Genomic DNA, 22,756 nt, shown 5'->3' with positions numbered 1-22,756 from the left:
AAAGCGTACAAAAAATAATCCTATCTACTTTTTCTGTATCTACTTTGAATATTAATTCTTCGATACGTCTCTGATGAAAAAAATATGCAACTTCTGAGGAAGGAAAAGTATGTATTTCAATAGCGATGAATGTCTTAATTCTCGGGTAGCTGTATTTTGATAGTAAGTGGTTTTTGGCGTCTTAAAATATTCCCAAAATCTCTGGAATACTCTTTCAAGTTAATGGAATGCCATCCAATAATTTTTACCGCTATATGTTACTTCTTTTATTACTAACTTTTTAAGTAAAGTAAAATTTAGCGAAAAATATGAAAAAAGAAAAAAGAAATGGAAAATTACTTGAAATTACTGATCGAAAACGACGTCGTATGCAGATGAAGGGATAAATTCGTAATGATCTTATTTTCGGTGAAACTTTGCAACTTTCCAACGTCTCCGAAACGTATCCAGAATTCTTCGGCATTTCGAATCCTCTTCTGTCAAGCGATAACCCAACCATTAAACCAACCATTCGCAAGAGAAAGAGAGTCGTTCGGTTCGATAAGCTTCCGAGCACTCACCCTTAATGCGCCTTATGGATAAATAAGGCATCTCGAAATTGATGAGTCACGGGGCGGATGTATCTTCTTACAGGGTAGCTGTTGGTCCCTTGGATTAATAAGTTTGGTCGAGTTACGAATCTGTGAGAATGACAGTATCCCTGTGTGTATATGAGAGAAAGAGAGAGAGACTACTGTACCGGTGCATGCGTTTCAATCTGTCAACCGGTGCGATGGTTTTGCGTTTCGTAGCTTTGCTAATCGAAACACGACTCCCGAAGGTCGATCGTAATAGAAACGTTAGCATGACGATCGGCGAGGACGATCGGTAACCGGACTCGTCGTGATTAAGCCGTGCTAATGAGTCCGCGTAAAACGAAGTCATGCCCACCTCTAGCCTCTTAATTGCTCGCTAAAGACGTTTCCGTTTGCGTCTATAACGATTCTTAGTATCGAGGTAAATGCCTCGTTAGTTCTCTTTTTGCATAATTTTCATCAATAAAGTATCATGTGATTTTTATGCTTCGAGTTCGTTATCCTGATACTTTAGCCTCGATATATTTCATGTAAAGCGAATGACGATGGTTAATTGGACGTTAAGGATGCAGAAGGTGAAACAACGATGGCTAATTGAATATTAGAGACGAGATTAATAAGATCATACGATTACGTTCAAAGATACTTATCATTTTCTCGTCGTGACCCATTTTGAAAGTAGAATTATATATTTCGTTTTAAAAATGATATTTATTAATTATATTCTTTTACGTCGATAACATTTTTAAGGTTTGAGTCAGAATAAAAGAGGAATATACATACACACACACGCTTTCGTAACTATCATCGATCTCACGGCACTCGAGACGCCAGTCGTTCGAGTTTGTCCTTAGCTAGCCAGATTTTTTCAAATTCCAAAGCGAAGGAGGCCGCGTGTTTTCTCGAAACAGTCAGGTTCTCGCGTTCTCGTGGGACGAAAATATCCTCCGTTGAAAATATCCGGAATGCCCGTAAAACCGTTAATCCTCTCACACTGGTCTCGTACGGTTCTCAATGTAAATTCTACCGAGTGTCGGAGCATTTGCCTCTAATTAATACGAGAGTCGTCGAACAATGGGGCAAGAAGATCAGACTTTCTGCATTCCCTTCGCAGGTCGCGTTCAGAAGAAACCAGCGAATGGATAGATAACCAAGACAGTCTATATCCTGGGAACTTCCTTGGTGTTGCGCGGACCGCTCGTCATCCGGTGGTTTTACCATTTCCTCGTGATAATTATCGATGTTGCTAATGTCGAAAGAGGAAATATGGCTTCTGCGTAATTTCGAATTCCTTCAATGGAAACTTCTCGTTCCTCCACTTACTACCATTTCGTCTTTTTCACTCGCCTTGCTGCTCCGCTATTTTATTTATTTATCTGGTTTCTCGATGCAAACAGTCTCTCATGCAGTGTATTTCAAGGTTTAATAGTCGAACATTCTCGAGATATTCTAGATACAATATGCATAGCCGAGCAAAAGGTCGTTTAAAATTTTGCTAAAAAGTTAATAATAAAAATACAAGATAGAAAGAGGCTAATACTTTGGTCTTCGATATCATCTACAATTTCAGAGGAAGAGAAGAAGAAAGATATACCAGAGAAGAATTAGATTCGTTCATCGAGGTGAAACAAAATCAAAACGAGCTCGATAGAATCTTGGAAGCTTTACTCGCTGTAATACTCTGCTGAGTTAGCCTCTATAAATACAATATTATTCTTTTTTAATTTTCAATATTGTCTTTAACTTTCGCAAATAGCAATACTATGTTTATACCATATTATGCAGATAAAACGCGGATCGTGTGTCATCGTATTAAGAAAGCTCGAGACCTTGTCAGCTGAGTCAACAGTGTACAGAGCCGCGCAGATGTGATGTTCTAGCTTTCATACAAAACAATCTTGCGACTATACTTGGAAAGGGATTAAAGCGTAGTTGGGAATCGAAACTGTATAACTGTAACGGCCACGCCGTATAGTGTGTCTACATGTCGCGTGTAAAGACCAGTGGATGACCACAGGAAACAAGATCCATCGAGAGAGTCGTTTCAGTGTCTGCATTTCGTTGACTACTTTCAGATCACCGTATCTGCGTAACTCTGTACCCCTTTTTGCAGCTCCAGGCTATTGTGGTGAATGTTGATAAATTCTTTTGCTGAGCATCCGCTACTGCCATCGCGCGTTCAGTTGTACTACTTTTATCGCTCTAGAATTTCTACGAATTTCCTTTGATAAGTTTTGACAAATCGATTCTTGTTTTATCGCTATATGTAACAAGTACGACGATATATATCGTTTGATGCAAAGCCACAAAAGGCAAAAGCGTGTTTCGTTTGTAAGCTTGCGCTTTATATTGGATCGATGGAAAGATCGATACGTTGGTCCTTGATCGTGTTAAGATAAATAATTTCAAACGAGTTACGCGTCATCGTTTGGAACAAACTCAGGTTGCTGTACGTTTTCACGGGTATAAAATTATTTAAACGATAAGAATGTAAGAATCGATGTATGCAGTGTTATTTTCAATCGAATATTGCACAGAGGTTCGACGATAGTCGGGTCGTAAGAGCAATAAAATTTCGAAATATTTCGTGCACACAATATATTGGTAAAAAGTTTCTATAAGCGTTCGAACACTTTCACGAGTTACTACATGTGATTAGTTCTTCCTTTCTTATTTTTTCTTTGTCGTAACTAATTTTTGTCAAAAATTATTTTATCGTTAGAACGAGACATGTGACTGACCGGAAACTGAAGATAGCATTAAAAATAGAGTTGAATTATACGGAAAAAGGAACGTTATCTGAGATCTTCTTCGGTGTAAGCAATATGAATCGCGTGGAGATGGTCGCGCTTCTTTCGACTTATTAACGATGCATTGACTCGCTTGTTTTAATTCGCGCGATCGATCCCACTCGCAATCGAGGGTTGTGCTCTGATTTTCTTCGTCTCCGACTTCTTGTCGACCCTGCGCGAGAAAGTGGGCCACTGTCGTTTCGTTAAGTTCGCGAAGATCGTTCCTGACGATTTCCAGTATACTTGTGCTCCGGAGGAATCTTACAAAGATCTTTAAAAGGGAGAGTTTTTAGGGTAACATTAGAGAAGAAGATGAAAGTGTATTCTTCGAATATTAAATATCGTACGATGCGTTATAATTAGATATAATATCGAATATTGACTAGTATCGTTAAGTTATAGCTATTAGAGTGGTTTGCATTAAATTTCAGTTATTATAATATCGATAATTATTTATATAAGATGTTAGTTTACATTGCATTTCAGCTAGGTTTCTACAACAAATTTCCTCCTCGTGAAAAAGAGAAAGTTACTTAGTTTTAGAACATTGAATTTTAATTCCTGTTCCTACCTCTTATACGATAGATATCATTTATTAACTCTTAAATGTAATCTTCAATTAACTACGGTAAAATGGAAATACATTAATTCTGTTTCATAACTGGTTTCTTAACAAGTTCTAAATCTAAACCTATACATAAATTGTAATTATAGTGCTCAAGATAATCGAAGATTACCGAGGTAGAAATTCGAAAAAATTGTAGTACTTTATAACTTTTTTCGTCTCCAATTTATACATATGGCGCGCTTCTATATCAATTATTATAATAATTTTCGATACATCGACAGAACGATAACATTGCGTTCACGCAACTTTTACATATTAATTCACCGCTTGATCCTTGATGGGTTAATAAATATGTTGTCGAGTGATAAAGATAATGGGGTAGTTTGTAGGAATGTTTATGGAAAAACTAACGGGGTGAAGGTTATGGTCGTTAAGATATACCGTCGGTGAGTAAGTCGAAGTTGTTAGGAACTCGAAGGAGGAAACTCTAAGTATGTCGATGAATAACACTTTTGGAAAGCAGCTAGTTCGAAGAAATTCTTCTTCAACCGACGATCATTGTTCCATGCAATTATCATTTATGATTTCTACTATTCTTGGAACGAGAACTGCTGATTAATTATACGCATGCTGTGAATGAATGCTCGTGTGCAAGTTTAGCAACAGAGAAATAATTAGACGTTATATTATAAATAATACGAAGCGTAAAGAGTACTGTAATGCTACATATAAAGTATAACGAAAATATATTCACACGTACGTAATTAAGCGAACTGCAATTTCGTTCACTAATAATTGTTAATGAGCTATATCTTTAACTATATTCATCGTCATCATCGTATCATAAAAGTATACATTAATGTCCGCTACAAATCGAACGTTACATCAACGAAATATTAGTTCTCGATTAATGGTTTCGCCTCATTAAACCAGCAACTTCGATTTTAATGTACAGCATTTACTTTGCAAACTGCATTTTCAACGTCCTATTCCTCACGCGTTCGCCTTAGACTCGTTAGAACTCGGATCAAGTATCGGTGCTTCCACTGACATCTTTCATCGTTTATGGACGTTTCCTTGGCAGTCGAGGTTTTTAGTCGGAGGGAAACTTTCCAGCCTCGCCAGCACGACCGCGATGTCGCAAGCGGAAAGCGCTTCTGAATCGAGCAGCGTTAAATTACCTACCTGCAACGCGACAGGTTCACAAAACCTCGACGAAACTATTATCCGATGTCACCGGAGTCGTTTGCGCAAAATGTCGCTATGCCACGTTAATTGGCCCCGTACAATTAACTCTGTGGCTGGAAGAGGCGTAGATGCACGTTTTAGTACATTCGGATCAGCGTGACATGTTTCTTGTTAGAGTGACACGAGCTTAGATATATTGTTGCATGAAATGAGAAAATTAACTCGTTGTAATGTTACGTAATTTTGAAATACAAAAGACCTATGTGTCAGAGTAGCAAGAGTACAAGTGTAGCGACTAACATAGATATATCGTATAGTACTCGGATAATAAGCGCAAGTGAATGATATTTATGTTCTACTAACGATCGTTTATAGAAAACAATAACCGTTATTTCTCTCTTCTGAGAAAAAACAAAACTAGGATGAGTGGCAAGATCTTTTTACAAGCAAAGAAGAACTCGATTATAGCAGGTTAATCCTAATCTCTACCGTGGTGACTAATTCGCGAATTTTGTATCGCGTAGCAAGCGAAGCAAAGAATTTTTAGAGATGCTGTAATTCCCACGTCTTGGTACAATTCCTATAATCTAAAATCTGAGATCTATGATAATTTCAACCTTCATAAAAGTTGCGCGCGCGAAATTAGATGTGCGAAATTAAAATGAAAAACACAATCTCTCTATTGAGGCAAACAATGGAGGTTTAAAAAGGTTGAAACAACGTGCTCCAGATTCGGGTAAACAGGCAAAAACACAATGTATACCGAAATTAAATCGGTGGAGCGCGATTGTCACGCGCGCGCACAAAGTGGTGAATGGAAGTCTCTCTCGTGGGACAGAGAAACACGACTTGGGTTTATGTTTAGAGGCGTATGCACGTATAAGGAGGTCCTGCGAGCGCATCGAGCAATGAAATAAAATCAGAGGTGATCGTACTTGGAAGAATGCGAGCTTGACTCACCGTCACCGATCTCGCTCGGTCGACTCGTAAGTTGAGAATTTGTTGGATCACATGTGGTCACGTATATACCATTGGATTCCTTTTTACAAACTCTATATTATAATATAGGCAAATGGAATATTTTGTTGAATAATTCATTTGTTGCTCGTAGGAAATTGATTCATTGGATTGAACACAATCGTTATATGATTGGAGGAATGATAGTTTGCGATTATTGAAGTTATCGTTTGGTCAATCTTCACAATGTAGCAGAACGTGATTTGTAGCCATTAGTCATGGATGGAATGTCTTATTGATTGGTTAGTCTCAATTTGTTCACTGTTTCGTAAGATTCCTAATTAAATTACTCATATTTTTCTGACTCATTTTGTGTTTCGTTGTGTAGGTACAATATTATCTTGAATATGTTTTCCAAGATGTTTCAACGTGTCTTCAGTCATTCAAATACATATGCTTTTGAAGATGTTCAAACACGTCTCTTGTTATTTAAATATGTCTTTCAATATATTTCTCTTTCTCATTCGAACGTGTGTTTGAATCCTACGTTTCGAGTAAACGCGGCCGTGAAATTATTTCACGTAAAATATCATATATATTCGTCAAAAATATCCGGACACCTGGTTATTTTTGATATGTTGCGTTTTAATTTTAATTATCTGATATAAATTAGCGTATCAGTATGCAATAATAAAACTGGCATTCGTAATTGTCAATTTCTTACAGAATTATTTCGTTACTTGGCAGACTCTTCAGAGTTTTTAATTTTCCAATTAAATGACAGTTAAGAAAAATCATTTAAACCGATAAGAAAACTTTTGATACAGTAGTATACAGCAAATGGTAAAATATATTACTGCTGTGTTTTTTTAAATAGATAATTTAGATTTATCGACTGGTGATTCCACAAGAATTTCTCCTTCGAATGACTAATTCATCATTAATTTATACACTTTGATAAAACTGACATACCGCTACCATAAATCGATCAGTGTCCCTATACTTACAAGCGGAAGTGCACGAGTCTTATTAACAACAATAAATAATCCGAAGCTTATCCAATATCTTATAGAGCTGCACCTTTCACAAACCTCGACTTTCAACTCAATTCGTGCCGCGATATACACTCTCGTTCCGTAGTACAACCCCGAAGCACTGGAATTAGCTAATAGCCCAATTCCCGGCGACTTACTGGATAGTGTTTGCACTTTAGAGAGCAAGACCAACGAGCCAACGTAAATTGAACGTTACAACGTTTTGTCCCATTTTCCGTGCAAGCAGAAACTAGTTCCAACGACTTGCTAGTAGTCGTAACTATAGGGTTCAAGGCGTTCTACTTTCGAATTGTATTTATTACATCTCGAGCGTGCAACCAAAATTGGAGCACGAGCCGCCTGTATATCTCTTACAAGGGAAAGAGCCAATCGGTCGGTTTTATGTACTTTTAGTTAGCACTTGCGTTTATTATTTATGTTTATTTTATGTTTGTACATGTACTTATGAGTTTTAATGTACTTTTGCAAGATTATACAAGATTACGACTATAGTATACGGATCATTAATATGAAATAATCATATATTGTTATATAGATATTTGGTAATTTATTAGAGGTGTATTAGAGCTTTGTTCGTATAGAATAGTATCAAAACGGTTCGCTAAAGTTCAAATTATTTACCTAAGTTAATGGACGAATACGCGGAAAATGCTGCAGCGTCTTAGGCGTTATCCATATCTTTCAAAGTTATATTTTTATAATTTTTAAAGCGTCAAAGCCTCGGGTAGATTGGTGTGTAGTCTTTGAAAGTTACGGGGTTAGATTTCAACAACTTTACTTTAGGGGACAAGCTTTAGCAGAGCATGTAATATATTCATTCAAAGAAGCAAAAAAGTTCTTAATTCTTAACTTGTCCAAGATTAACTTGTTGATTGATTAACTTGTCCAAAAGAAATTGAAATTGAACATTGTTTTAAGGACGTATTGTTAAAGGACATAAAAGGCTTTGTAAATATGAAAGTTATGGTTACGAAAGTTTTTAGGTTGCGTTTAAGACACTTCGTCTTTAAACTTTCTCGTGCAACTTTCTCGTGCACCCTGTAGAGAAAACCTATCTGGGCCTGCAGCGGTCAGTTAGCAAAGGGGCCTTTAAGGGCACGGAAATGGACGGTTGGTGTTGGGAATGGTGGTTGGTCAGTTAACAAGACAAGAAAAAGCTGTAATATTATATAAATGTATAATTCAATAATAAGTTTCAGAAAAACGTTTTTTTTTCTTTTTTAGTTTATTTTGGTTTTTTACAATTTGTCCTGAAGGACATTTGGTAAAGTGTTATATCTTATTGGTAAAAAAAAAAAATAAAATAAAAATAAATATAGCATGTGGGTAGCTACCCCCAGCGGGGTGCCAGCTTCGTTTTTTTCTAAGTTATATCTTTTATGAGGTCTATTGGGTGTTTCCTTTTTAGTCTTCTTGCGATGTTTGTTGTGTTGTTCGTTTTCAGAAAAACGTGGACAAAAATTTAGAATTGAAGTTACGCACGCATTGTAGAAAATCATTATCATTAGTTTGCGGTTATTACAAAGTGTGTTGTTTTTATGGATATTAAATGCTCGTAAAGTTTTTTCTAACAAATCTCCGATGAATTGAAACATACGGAAGCTGGATCAACGAAAATAGTTGGCATTCCTCGCGTACATCCGCCACACGATTCGGTGCTCGGTGATTAATTATACCGGTAATTGATCGGCATCGTTAACCTTGATCGCGCTAGATCTCACTTTCGCCTACGTTGTAAACCGAATCACGCACGAATCGAATGGCGTGTGACACGACCGGTGGAGGCAAAAGTCTCGACGTATAGAGAACGGCTACGAGGACAACCGTATAACGATTAATCGATGGCTACCGTCTCAAGACGCTGCAACAACTGTTAATAAATACTGAATAACCAATAGACTAACATTGATACCATACTTTTCTGTTGACCGTAGGTATCTGGACTTTAGAATACACTGTACAACGCGGGATTATTCCTTCATCGTTATTGCGATATACGTGAAGCTTCCATATGTTGTTGTACGTCTTCCTTAATCCCTCGCGTATACGAAGCGTTGCTTTTCACGATGAAGCTAGGTTTCAGAGGATTGTGCTTGCCGTTGAGTATGTAACGTCCAGGGATGATAAACGTAGCTATAAAGTAAGGAAAGGTTAAATCATTACGTAAGAGAGAACATTCGTTTCTCGTATGTCCTTTGTGTCTCTTGGCCTTATTCCATTGTGACGAAAGTGACAACATAGTTTTGACAACTGTTACTTTTGTCTTCTAAAAGAGGACAATATGTATTTATATCTTTGATTATACAATTCAGGGGCCCTCGTGTACGATCATTTACTAATTATTAATATTAGTGAATTGGCAAGTGAGACGAGTTGTATAATTTTTTAATTTTGCTATTATTTATATCGAAGATTTGTAAGAATTGAAAATTGATCGTGTATTTATGTACCTAGCAAAATTAGCGAAATATTCGAACTGATTATCTTGCCTGCTGAGCCGGTTATGTACGCGATCGTTTATTTTAGTAATAATTTCAATAACCTGAAATAACTTATCATTAATTTATAATATTATACGTATACACGTCGTCGTTAAAGAAACAAAATATCTACGCTTGGTCTTAATTTAATGATCGTACTATAAAAATAAATACTACTATAAAAATTCTTATAGAATTGTGCAAGTATTCATTCATCCACATTCTCTCTAAATTTGTCGATTATTCACTTGTATTGGAATTGCAAGGTAAAATATGCAGGAAGACGAAATTATTAGTTACGCAAATCTCAGTTGTGCGATTCGAAGCTTTACTTTGCCGTATGGTAATTTCTAGGTATATCTGATGATTTGTGGTAAAATATCAATGGAATTAGATTAAACGTGTAGCGAGAGAAACCAAGGAGCGGCAGCGAAACGTATCCTTCAATCAAGAACGATTCGCTCGAAGCTGTTCAATTATCGCCACTTGAACTAACTCCGAAGCGACTAGCGAACTTTTTACTCTGTCGTGACGCCCATTAAGGGATCATTGCTGAGCTTTCAGCAGCGCGTGTAAAACGCGGCCGTAATTTATTCCGCGTGACAACGCATCGTGCAGTCTGCCGCATATAAATTAAACCTGCTGACAAAAACTTACCAACCGTACCATCTAGCATCACGATTCGTTACGAAAACTGTTATTTCGTCGGACGTTACCGGCAGTTTCCCTGTTGCGTGGCTTCCACACCAGAATTATTTGATCACCGGGATATTCCTGCGCCATACGTTTTTGTTTAAGCGACTTTCAATGTCCGGCGACAGATCGTTTAATTCGCGTCTACTGTAGTTTCGATACTCTGCCATTTATATTTTTTTGATATTTTTTATTGAGAAACTGTAGAAACTGGAAACCGAAGGGCTGTTACAACAACGAAGCAAATCCATTTTCTAACAATTCGAGTAAACATGCGAAGATGAATTTAAAATCAACCAGAATAGAATTACTTTGGAAGAGCGCTATAAATTTCTGAATTTATAAAGATTGACTGAAATAATATCCATAGTAATGAAACTTCACACTTTCGAATACGAAGCTTATGCCTTTCTCTTTCAATAAGTACCTTTCTATTGCTATGTTTTATTTTACAAAAGCTCCAATTGCTGTTGGTAAATTAGAGACGCACAGACTCAATGGAGGAGACCTGGAAACCGTTCAGCCTAGATATATGTAATCTTGAACTCATTGAATATAATTTAGAAGTTCTCAAGCTTGTTTAGAATTAATATACATAATACCAAAGTCATTAAATTCTATTAAGCAAATGTATATGTGAGCATCAGGAGGCACCAACATTGATTACGATGTTAGCCTATAAATCGTTGAGCAATGTACTTTATATCCGGGTTACGCGAATTTCTATGAGACTCGATGCCGTGGGATTCAAAGATTTATTAGAGTCTCAAAAGTTTAAGGATTTTCAGAATTCTGTAGAGTCACAGAGGTTCAGAAATATTATAGTTTCTGAGCTTCAAAAATGTCACAGTCTCAAAGTCTCAGAGATGTGTTAGAGAAATGAGATGATCTCTGAAACCTTGGATCTTTGAAAGTCCTTCAGAGTTAGAGTTCAGAGGTTCAATTGACGTTGAGAATTCTAATAGCAAATCCGGAGTTTCAATTATGGTGGAGTAAATTATCCGAATGACTGCTACGATGGAAGATCTCACTGACCTCAGAAATCCTAATGACCACGAAGGTCTCACGGGTCTCAAGAATCCTAATGACTTTAAGAGTCCCTATTTCTGGTTCTACCTTCTTACTGTCGAGTACTACCTTCGTTTGTCTAGTATTGTGACTTCTTTAGTACTTTGGCTTGTCTAGTTTCCCTAGTTATTTCTATTGGTTGAAAATTGAGTCTCATATCGAGCCTCATGATTTCTACAGTTCTTTCTATAGAGCTTTCTGAGCTTATAGTTGACTACGTGTGTCAATTACTAAACGTCCTACTGTTTCAGTGTCATAAGTTTTACTATCTATAATGACCATTCTTCCTCAGAGGACGTAAAGTCGTGCAGTTACATAGAAACCATTTTATTTTCTGCCACCCTATCTACTGTTAAATTAGATCAATAATTTATCGCAATTAGTACCTTTATTCCGCGCGACTTCCGTGTTCCGCGAAAGATAAAGAAAGTTTAAGCTGAACGGCATTGTTCCAAGGAATTTTAACGTCAGATACGTACAGTTATTTTTTCCGCATTAGACTGCTAACCACTAGCCTTCGTCTGCATTCTAATTACGTCTAATTGCGTTTTATCTTCATTCCCCAGGCGATAAGCCAGCGTGGATGTATTTCCGATGACGAGTAGTCGACGTTTCGAAAATTCTAGCAAACGTTATAAATCGAACCGGTGATAGTCATCAATGACTAATCAGCCTTCGCCATCATTGACTGTCATCTTATTCGTGATCGTATTCAACAATTAGTAGGTGTGTCTTGCGAATAACCATCGTTCTTACTCGGCTTTCTTAACATTTTACGATTTTACGGTCACGAAACAGTATATACACAGTCTAGCACAAAAGTCTTAGTTTAATTTTATCAGTTGGCCTTTAGCCCATTATCGATGCCTATAGAGCACTTATACTCTACTTTTTTATGGCTCCGTGTAAGCACAACAGGTGTACGTACACTTTTATAACTTACTATTCCTGTAAAAGGAATCTTCCCACATAACTGCAATACATTGCGTTATCTTTTGAAATATTTATACTTGATATACAATTAATACCCAAGAATCTCAGGAATATTGGAAAATATTGGCAAAGGCATCGTAACATATTGTGCTATTTTTTAAAATATATTTACACATAACGAATGTAAAATTTGACGTTGACAAAATTACTGGAGTTAAAGTTTCTGTAATACTGAATATAATATATACATAATATATACATAATGCGCAATATGTAAATATATGTACGTACATAATATGTAAATGTACATTGGTGTTCTTTAAAATGTATCTAAGATCAGTTGACACAAAATTTACGAAACTGATATGAATATATTGTCAGCATTTAATATTAGCGTTAAATATTAAATATTGTCAATTCTGTTATTATGTTTCAAGGAGTATATGCAAACTTTTGTGGCTGACTGTCTATTCCATATACACTTCACGATTGCATATGATTACGTAATTACCAGTAGAATCCACTACGCGTACGTATCCGCAAGCTCGACTTCAGTCCATCGAGCATTCGCCGTGGAAGAACAAACTCGTCGCACGTGTTTCATGTAGGTGGAATCTCATCGTGATGTAGCTAAGTCACCTCTATCGTTACCTTGAAATCAAGGAAACTCGTTGACTCAACGATCGAAATCTGGAACGCGTCGTATACACTTTGTACTTGAATCCTTCCATATTCCCCAAATTTACGCTATCGCTTTACCAGGAATTTCTCTTCCCCAGTCTCGTAAAGGCGTCCCTTTACGGAACTTCTTATCGCCGTTGTCATGTTTGCTCTGTCGGATTTACAATTTTAACTCTTACCTCGATTTTACGACTATTTTGCAATATCGTTGATTCTTGCTCGCGACACGCCGAAATGATTTCATCATCGTAACGAGGTGAAAGATACATTGATATCGAAAATGAAAACGTCGATGCATCGATGTACCTGTGTCTAGTTGTACGTATTTTATGGAAATGTTTTGTATTTCAAATTATAGAAAGCGTCCGAAGACGACAGGGAAAAACTTCATAAGGACATTTTTGTTGATTTTAATGTAGCCTCATTTTGAGGCTAAGAAGGAATATTTTAATGTAAAATAACTAGAAATCAGAAGGATCTGTTAAGTCCACAGCCAAAGGTATAATTGCTATACAAACAATATTCCAATATTACGACAAGTAATACTTTAAATTGTGGAAGAGGGTGGAAAAGTATATGTTTCAGCTCAAAATGAAATAAAAAGAGAATTTTGATAACGCGAGATTAATTGACGCGATCGATTTTATCGTGTCCTTCTTCTGTAGCCTTCCTACAATGGATCGCATATTTTATAGAATATTTTTAAATATGCTACGAAGGAACAAACAATTCTAGATTAACGCTGCACGCTCTTGCACGAACTTTCTTATCTCCACTTATACACACTTAAGCACACTATCAGCCAAAACTTTGGAATTGTACGTGTTTCATAAAACCCAAGCGTCTAGAAAACCCTGGAAAAGAAGTTGCAGAATTCTACCAGCTTCAGAATTTTATTGACGCGGAAGAAATTATTACTCATATCCTGCAAGCACTGACTTAATGAAATAAGTGGTAATTTTGAAAAGTTTCTCACGACACACGTAACATACTAATAAAAGATATCTATGTAAATGTCCAGATATTTTCGCCAGCTATTGCACATCTCCAACTGTTTCTGCTCTTCGAACACAAACTTTAATACCAGAACGACATTACAACTTGTTCATGTATCACTTCCACCAACAATGCTGATACTTGGCGAGGAGACGATCATCCGTTAGATTAAGAAAGTGAGGGAAAAGTTGCTATGCCGCATTAAGGGCAATACCGTTTCCTCACGAGTTCACGGTGGTTTCTTCTGGCCTAGTCCAGATTGTCTATTAACGCAACCGCGTACAGTACAAATAACAGCAGAGCTAGCTACTTTTTCCTCGAGGGTAATTCAATCGTGATTTCCAAAGAGGGACGAGGAGGGAACACGCGAATACAGAAGGGCGGGGACAGAGAGCGCAATGCGACGCGACGCCAGCGAAACCAGTTCTCAGGATGAAAGCAAACCGAGAGAGAAGTCTGACCCCGGCTGAGCAGTGTGAACAGTGTGAGCACCCGCGTCTACAGGGTGTCCGAGCAACCTATCTGCTGAAGCCTCGTGGCGAGATTGGATATCCCCTCGTGCGCCCTTCGCGACCTATTCTACAATATCTCGCCGCGAAATCACTGGGCGCTCCCTTTCGCATCGTTGAGAATTATAGGAACGCGGCTATGTGGAAGAAATCGATATTTTCGAGGAGTTTGGACCCTCCTAGAGACAGTTCTTGAGTATGTTTAAAGTAATTAACGAATATAGCGCCGATGTGAAATTATGTTATTTAAAGGGGAATTTTAAAAATGCGGAGAAATAGCGTGTAGGTATAGATGAACTCGAAAATTCTGTTCACGGATTCCTATTGTAAAGGATGAAGCTTTTTTAACATCTTCAGGAATATACGTAGACGTGTTTACATTTAGTTATCACACTGACAGATTAAGATAAAATGTAAGCATCTCTTCCTGTAGCCTTGAAGAGGCTCGTATCGTTGCACAGTGCGGCATTTGCATGAGGATTCGCGATGAAAATCAAAGCTAGCCACGTTCGCAGAATAGGTTCGCACGTTCGCAGGCAACGTTCGCGAGCTTCGTTCTCGCGTATCACAGTACGGCGTTTGAGCGAAGATTCGGGACGAAGATAAAAAATGCATATAATGTGCAGTTTTCCTGAAACTTCGTATCAGGGGATCCGACGTGAGTAAAAGTCTGCTTATCAAATCTTTATTAGCGTTTTCCCTACTACCTGCCACGGTTGAAATATCTTGAATATTTATTTATTTATCTAATCATACACAGTGACGTTTATGTAAATAGTGCCGATGTCGGGAACAATCTTTTCAATTTAAAAAAAAAATACTTTTCTTAAGTATCATGCAGGAATCATTTATCTCACCTTTTTTTATTTTGTCAGATATTGTATTGACATTTAGCAAAGAACAGAACTTTTGCGTAGCTTTAGAAATTTTCTTGGAATAGGCGTGGTAAGAAATCCGGTCTTCAACCGACTCGCGATTACGAATTTTATTAAAAAGATAACATTCGGGTTAGCAGTTCGTGGTGGAAGAAAATTATATAGCAATGTAATACAATAGCTTCTTGATACAGGATAAACAAAATTACAAGATAGTTTGAATCGGTTTTTAAAATTGTTTTTTAAAGAAAGAAAGACATTAATAGGAAATTAAAATTATATATATCTATGCCCAAATTCGTGTTTAAGGTACAACATACGCTATTTGATAAGAATTGACAAAAGAGAATGTACAACGAGCAAGCTAATTTTCGAGTGATCAGATTTTGATGTACAATCGATTTTTATTATTCCTCTGTCGATATTTGCGATATTTTGTTTAAATTTATATTACATACAGACTGACTTTATCATCGAATAATAAGATCAAAATCGAACAATGATTATTTCGATTTTTGTTCACTGCATGCTGCATTGTGCGTTGGGTCATAGGCGATTCTAATAATTTAGGATACACATTATAATCTTTAATTTGTATTCATTCGTCGCGTACGATTTTTGTAAAATAAAATTAGACACGTACAAATTAAGTAACATACATCAAGCTTCTGTAATCGATATTACACGCGAGTTAAGTTGAAATACCTCTAGATCAATGATTACGAGCAGGATGTTACGAAACAAATTTTTATATTTATACCTTTCCTAACTACATATTAAAGACAGCACTGTACGGCAATCAGTTTCTGATTTATTCCGCTGCAAACGACTTTCAATTGCGAAAGTATTAAAATCGTGTACAAGTCTAAATTAGAATAATTGCTTACATGATAATTTACAAGGATAAATAAATCACAAGGAAAATTAGGGTTTTTGTTTGGATACGATTGTTCTTTGAGACATCGCTGACACATATAAAATATCAGACAGCATGCGTTCTTGTAAGTAAAATCTCTAACACCATAGCGTCTTTCAAACGCTCGACCAGCTTCATTATAAACTGAGATTCGAATCTTGGAGAGGTTGCATTTGCTCGTACCAGAGGCTGGCTACAATAATATCGTGCCTTTGTAATTCCAAGCGTATGAGATCACAGTCGGCCAACGAAAAACTCGAGAAAGTCATTACACAGCACGGTGTTTCAGCTTTTTGTACTCATTATTCCGAAACGCCGTGACCACGGGGGGAAACGCAATCACGCTTATGTTAGGAGTACGTAATTTACCTATTTGTGAAACGGGTCCTGAGTAACGTGCTTTGAAAAAGGCACGAGGCCTTCAATGAAAATTGCATTTGTAAATGAAAACAGTTTAGTTCTGGAGTAAAGGTAAATTAATGGAAAATAAAATGAACTATCATTATAATGTAAACGTAAAATGAGATACCTTTACATACCGTGAAAGAGCAGTTCTTCTCGAATAATTTCTGGTCATTGGTATCATTATACTGTGGAATTAATAATGAAAATTTGCCATAAATTATAATTAAAACAAGTGATTGAATTTCGAGTGTCGAAGATGCAAGGATAAGTATGTATAATAGTTATTAGTTGAGATTAGAATACTATAATTTTTTTAGAATATCGATACTCAATATTTGATCGAACACTGAAGTTCAAGTTTAGTTCAAATTACTAACGCAATTAGAATTGAGCTAGATTTTTGGTTGACCCAACTTCCCTAGATTTTACTAATTTAACTCTTTATGATCATTACATTTCATTAGTATTCAATTACGAGACAACTGGTTTGATAAACATTTTTATTTCCGTATAATAAAATAAAATTGCCTATTTAATTAATGCAACGTTTTATATTTGCATCACATTTATTAGAATCCAATTACGAAATAACCGAATTGAATAAATAATATAAAATAAAATTACCCACCTAAGTAACATGAAATTTCACATGTATATCGTCGATGTAGACAGTACAATATGTATTCGTAATTTCATAAAAAATCACGTATGGAATTGTGTAAATAAAAACCCTTCGATGAAACGAAAGACAACGTACAAACTAAAATTGCAGAACCGTTGTTCGCGTTCGAACACCGTGGAACGAGAAGAGAGAGAACAGAGTCTTCGATGCGAAACATTCTCGGGCATACTCGCGCAATCGATGCTGCTCCTTACGTTACGATCCACCTTCCGGATGCCAGAGAACGCTGATGCCTTTCGTATGCAAAAATGCGTTTCCAACGATACGCCTGTAATTCCTCTTCACGTCCCGCGGATTGCGGCCGATCGTCGCAGCCCATAGAATTCGAGAAAGCGAACAATCTAGCCGAGTAAGCAACCGGTAGGCGTTTCAAGCTTGAGTAAATGTATAACTCTTGCCAGTTGCACAATCAGCGTGCCAACTCTGTAATGTACTATATTGTTCTTCGTTTGTTTTCCTGGTTGGTCACTGTCTTTGCTTGCTAACGTTGTGCTTTCTCACGTCTTTGTATGTTATTCAGTTCACAGTTGACCCGTGTCCGAGATTGCACGGAGATGCAGGTAGTTACATACTTTAAGGGGCAAGATCGATCGTTGCTAAGGTTTGAGAGGCAATCGGAGCGTACATGAAACGCAAAGAAATGTGATCGATGTGTTGATGAAGTAATGATTTTTATTGTTATTTTTGTATTTTATTATTTTAATATTTTTTGGTATTTTTTAAAGGTATAGATATCATTGTATTGATTATACAAAGTGTAGTATAACGGAACGTAAGAAAAATTGAAAGGTGTCTTTTGGTAGAATTTTCTTGAATAATAATATTAATGATATTAAATTCTTTCGATGAGAAGGATTCTTGTGGCATTTTTTATTTACTTTTTAAATAAATTCAAGATTGCGTTCCTAAAAAGTTTGATTTTTACAGTGGCAAATTTTTTTAGTAGATTTTGTGGATTTCTAGGATATTCGGAATTTCTTATCGTAGAAAATAGGAAACGATAATAAGACGATGGCTGTGTAAATGGGACACATGGGGTCGAATGTTTGAACAGAAGTTCAACGTTATTTACTTGCTCTTCGTCGATCTAACCTCGAACTTAACATCGATTTGATTCGTTTAGAACTGTTCTTCTTTTCTATTAACCGATCTCAATCTCTTCCAAAGAGGATATTTCTTTTTAATCCCTGCATTGAATATCGAATTAGGAGTAACATTTGTCCAAGTTAATTCATTTTATTACTGCATAGGAATTTAATCTCATTAAAAGTACGGCAGACTATTTCCATTAATATATAAATATTAGAGTTTCGAAAGTTACAGGAAACGTTATGTAATATCTCAAACAGCTCGATCTAGGTTTATTAACATTAATGTAATGCGATTACACAGAATTAGTGCAATGAGAAACATTATGAATTGATTGATGAAGCGGATCGGATCGGATCGTGTGCCGAGTGAAAAACGAGACAGTTATCGATACTCGACTTCATAGAGAGAATGGTAGGTGGAAAGGTACATTTACGTTGACCTGGTTACAAATTACCCACGATCGAATTGCTGCATTTTGCCGGGTCAACGCGCTCCGCTTGACTTCTCGGTATTTCGAGCGCAATACCACGATATTAAGTCATCGTGACGTTACTTTCATATCGTTTAATCAAGAACGCTCGCTTATCCTGTTTAACACTACGTTTTTTAGTCTTTTAATCTTGTAGAAAATTATTCAAATTTTTGCTTCGTCCACAGGACTTGGATTTATCTTTGACAATATTGAAAATTCGACGAGAAACACCTCTATTACTCCACTTTCTATTTCGTTCTGTTTCTTTCACTTTTTCCACACAAAACACTCGCGGTTATCTAGAAAGCAACCTATCGATTGCATAAAAATGAAAATAGTTAAAAATCTAAATAATTTGATCTTTCAAATACTATAACGAATATATATTTTACTTTTGGTATTTTTCATTTTTTTATATATCGCATGTAATCTGCATTCAAATTCTTAAAAAACGCTTATGTAGTCCAGTCTAGTTGTTAGTTATACGAAAATATACTGTGGTTGCTGCAACGAGTATCAATGTCAGCTTTATAAAGCTGAGGTATTTGTACTTGGAGATGGTTACAAGAAAAGGTTAGAAAATTCATGTCCAAATAATTTCTGACACAGGAGTTCCTGCTGTGTCGAACTTTTTTTCTAATACGGAAAGAGAGAGAATTAAAACTTACGCTGTTTGCGTTTCTTACGTTGGCTTTGTAGTTTTCGGAGAAAGTTTATTTTACGTAAAATTCTTACATTGCATGTACGAATGCTATTACAGTCATTTCTAGATAGAACTCGAAATCGTCGTTTTTTATATAAAATATACAATAGTTTATTTTTAATAATTGCAATTTGATAATTCTTGTAATTTTTGCAATTTAGAAAAATATGACATCGGCGCTTCTTGCACCAACTTGCATACATAAATATATACATTCTGGAAACTTAAATTTATAAAAATATTAGGGAAGTGTAGCAAGAGACCACCAAGTTTTTAAAAGTGATTTTCTCAAAAAAATTAATAATGGTGAAATGTTGTAACTACAAGAGATTTCCGTATACCCCGATTATCATGAGCTTGTTACGAAATTTTTAAAAAGTCGATCGTTATCGCTCCCGATCGTTAATCGTTATGCGATTGCTTTTTTTCAGATAGACGATTATTATCGTTCTATTAGGGATTGTTACACGGAACAATTAGCTGGCCATTTAATCGCGGTACTTTAATGCGATAAACCCGGGAAACCGCTTTAATCAGTTTGTTGTGCTTTCGGTCTGTCAATAATGGCGTGGGTTTATAATTGGGTTTTATGACGTTGCGCGGTAATTTCACGTAATGCATCGTTTCTACCTTTTGTTTACTTGTCTCGTCACAGACGGAATATTTTTGTGGTACGAAGCTTTGACCATGAAAATAAAGAAACGATCGAAAGGCTGACGATAATCAGTGAAAAAGTCGTTCGAGTGTATTATTTTGCTGTAAAGGAGATAAGTACAGGAGACAATATAATAGTATCTATACTTATCTAAAGTCATCTAATACCTAAAGTTATTTCCCGTGATAATGTCGACATCTAATTCTTTTAACGTTTGAAAATATTCGAAGATATCTATTTTATTCGCGTCGAATATTCAAGTCCAAAAATCTAGACACACAACTCTTTAATCCTTTCCAATTTATAAATCGAAAATGTGAAACGATAAATAAGATTTCTATTTATTTACCAAATCGATTGACACGTTTTTTCCCGTTGATAGTGGCCGGTATCGTTCGATGCTTCGATATCCGTAAACACATAGAGATTTTTCTGTTAAATACTAACTTGATCTGCAATTTTCTTAATGATCTTGCCACTCGTATTGCTTATCCTCCGAGCCTCTCAATTAACAAGTCGCATAAGATAAGCGATAATATCCAGATAAACAATCTGTTACGCCACTTTCTTCCAACATTTGGTATACAAATGAAGTTCCGAATAATTGGAAAATCATTCGATATGACTTACATTATTATGTCATTGTATCGATAAGGTGTTAAGCTATCGTATGAATTTCTTTTCTTGGCCGTTCCTTTTTATCGAACATCCGATAACGGTGATAACAACCGAGTCTAAATGCAACATTCAGTCCCTCGCAGCATCGTAACCCGGTTTGATCATTTTTGTCGGAGCGTGTTACCTTCCACGTTCTCGTTCCTCTACGTTTGCCATGGAGCTCCGCGAGATACAAAAATGGGACGTTCTCGAGGAATTCTCGAAGGATTTCTCATCTTTTTTCAGCCTAGTAAGTAGCTTCAATCGGTTTTCTGTCGAGTTACGCCTTTACGTAAGCCACTTGAGTGTTCGCGAAGCGAATCGATTAATCGTTGGGCGTGAAAGGTACGCCACAATCATCTGCCGGTCCATTTTTAACTGTCAAATCAGATTTCTCGACGAATGCTCGTGAAAGAAGTGTGAACCATAATGTGAATCGAAAGTGTTGTAAAATAGCTTGGGCGGATTGTAATTGCGCGTTGAATCATTCGTTGATTTATCTGTCGTGTAGAAGTTTATCAGTGAATTCCAAGAATGGGACAATATTACACCGAATGAATTTAGAAACTTCCGAATCAAGATGTTGTGTTCAAAAGTTAGAAGAATCTCATGCATTAGATCTGGAAACTCGAACATCCGAATCTTCAAAAAGGAGATTTCTTTTTTTCTTTTGACGAAATTGAACTCCTCTAGGTAATCCTCCACGCAAAATTTCGAAGCATCTTATAGTAAATTTGAATACTCTGCGACTTGTGTTCTCAAAAATCGAAACTACTTCTTTTTTGTTGTTTTTTTTCTATCTCTATTTCGTAATCGTAGAGTGGCGGAACAAGCATACAGTACAACCGTTTAGATATCTCCATTGATAGAAATACCAAAGCTGCTTCTTTTTTATTCATTAATATTTCATAATTGGAGAGATAAAACAGAATAACCAGATTCAATTATTCTCTTATATCAGTAGGTAGCGTTAAATTAAGCGTAATGTTCTTTAATCTGAGTATTCGAGAGAGTTAAGAGGCGATGAAAACTGTCTCGCGATGACAGAAAAGAAACGACCAACTCGGTGAATGAAGAACGATTCAGTGGCAAGAATAAAATGGTAATTAGTCGATTGTAACACGGTTTCCCACGAACTAGCATAAAGAACTGTCGATTAACCCCGATGCAGCTTTCCAAGAAGGCGCATGCACGACCATTCCGAACGTCGTCATTGACTATTGTTCTCCGTGGAAATTGCACCGCCTATAATCACGACTGCACACTTGAAAACTAACGACGAGACTTTTATTGCAGACGACCTAGATATCGTTGGTGGAAAGGCGGCGATGAAACATTATTCCCTCCATTCACACGTGCGATACGCTCGTGATTAAATAACCGGGGATTGACCGAGCATATGTCGAAGGGTTTCTTTTTCCTCTAGAACGCGGTTGTTTCTCGGAAAGTTCCGCTACCGAACTCGCGTGAATTTTCACGATATCTATTTCTAGTATTTCCGATTCGATTAGATAAGCAATCGAATTGTACGAAAGCCGAACTAGGAAAGTTATCGCGTTTTTATTTTCAAACTAATGGTAAAACACAAATGATTACTAGACCATGAATTTTTATGGGCACAATTAAGCTATAAGAATTTTCTACTTTGGATGTTTTATGTATTTTTGTGCGTCGTATATATTCTGTACATTTTTACATCTTGAACATAAGCTATGACCTGAAAATTTCAAGATCCGTATTACTAAGAAGCGGAACTATTTTCCTGAATATTACAACTGTCCGATTCAATTTTGAAGTTTTCGAG

General features: G+C 36.4%; 3 protein-coding genes across 4 annotated transcripts in view; 2 read left to right on the top strand and 1 right to left on the bottom strand.

The window, feature by feature from the left end:
* Positions 1-22,756, bottom strand: part of LOC132907770 (cytochrome b-c1 complex subunit 8) — a 248,975-nt gene that overhangs the window by 36,117 nt on the left and 190,102 nt on the right. The gene's annotated exons all lie outside the window — the stretch shown is intronic.
* The window catches only part of LOC132907744 (plastin-2), a 44,202-nt gene that overhangs the window by 15,987 nt on the left and 5,459 nt on the right, over positions 1-22,756 (top strand). The window contains exon 1 of one of the 2 annotated variants that reach the window (XM_060961119.1): positions 21,042-21,202. The exons of the other annotated variant lie outside the window; for it this stretch is intronic. Coding sequence (XP_060817102.1) covers positions 21,128-21,202 — 75 coding nt within the window. The 5' untranslated portion in view covers positions 21,042-21,127. Of the gene's footprint in view, positions 1-21,041; positions 21,203-22,756 lie in introns of those variants that run through there. 2 annotated transcript variants of the gene reach the window in all.
* The window catches only part of LOC132907768 (BET1 homolog), a 137,493-nt gene continuing 129,336 nt past the window's right edge, over positions 14,600-22,756 (top strand). Inside the window, exon 1 of the mRNA XM_060961165.1 lies at positions 14,600-14,610. The gene's annotated coding sequence lies outside the window, so the exon portion shown is untranslated. The remainder of the gene's footprint in view (positions 14,611-22,756) is intronic.

This window comes from Bombus pascuorum, chromosome 6 (genome assembly GCF_905332965.1).
Source record: "Bombus pascuorum chromosome 6, iyBomPasc1.1, whole genome shotgun sequence".
Lineage (NCBI taxonomy): Eukaryota > Metazoa > Arthropoda > Insecta > Hymenoptera > Apidae > Bombus > Bombus pascuorum.
The sequence above is the reverse complement of the archived record's forward strand: the minus strand, read 5'-3'. Positions and strand labels throughout refer to the sequence as shown.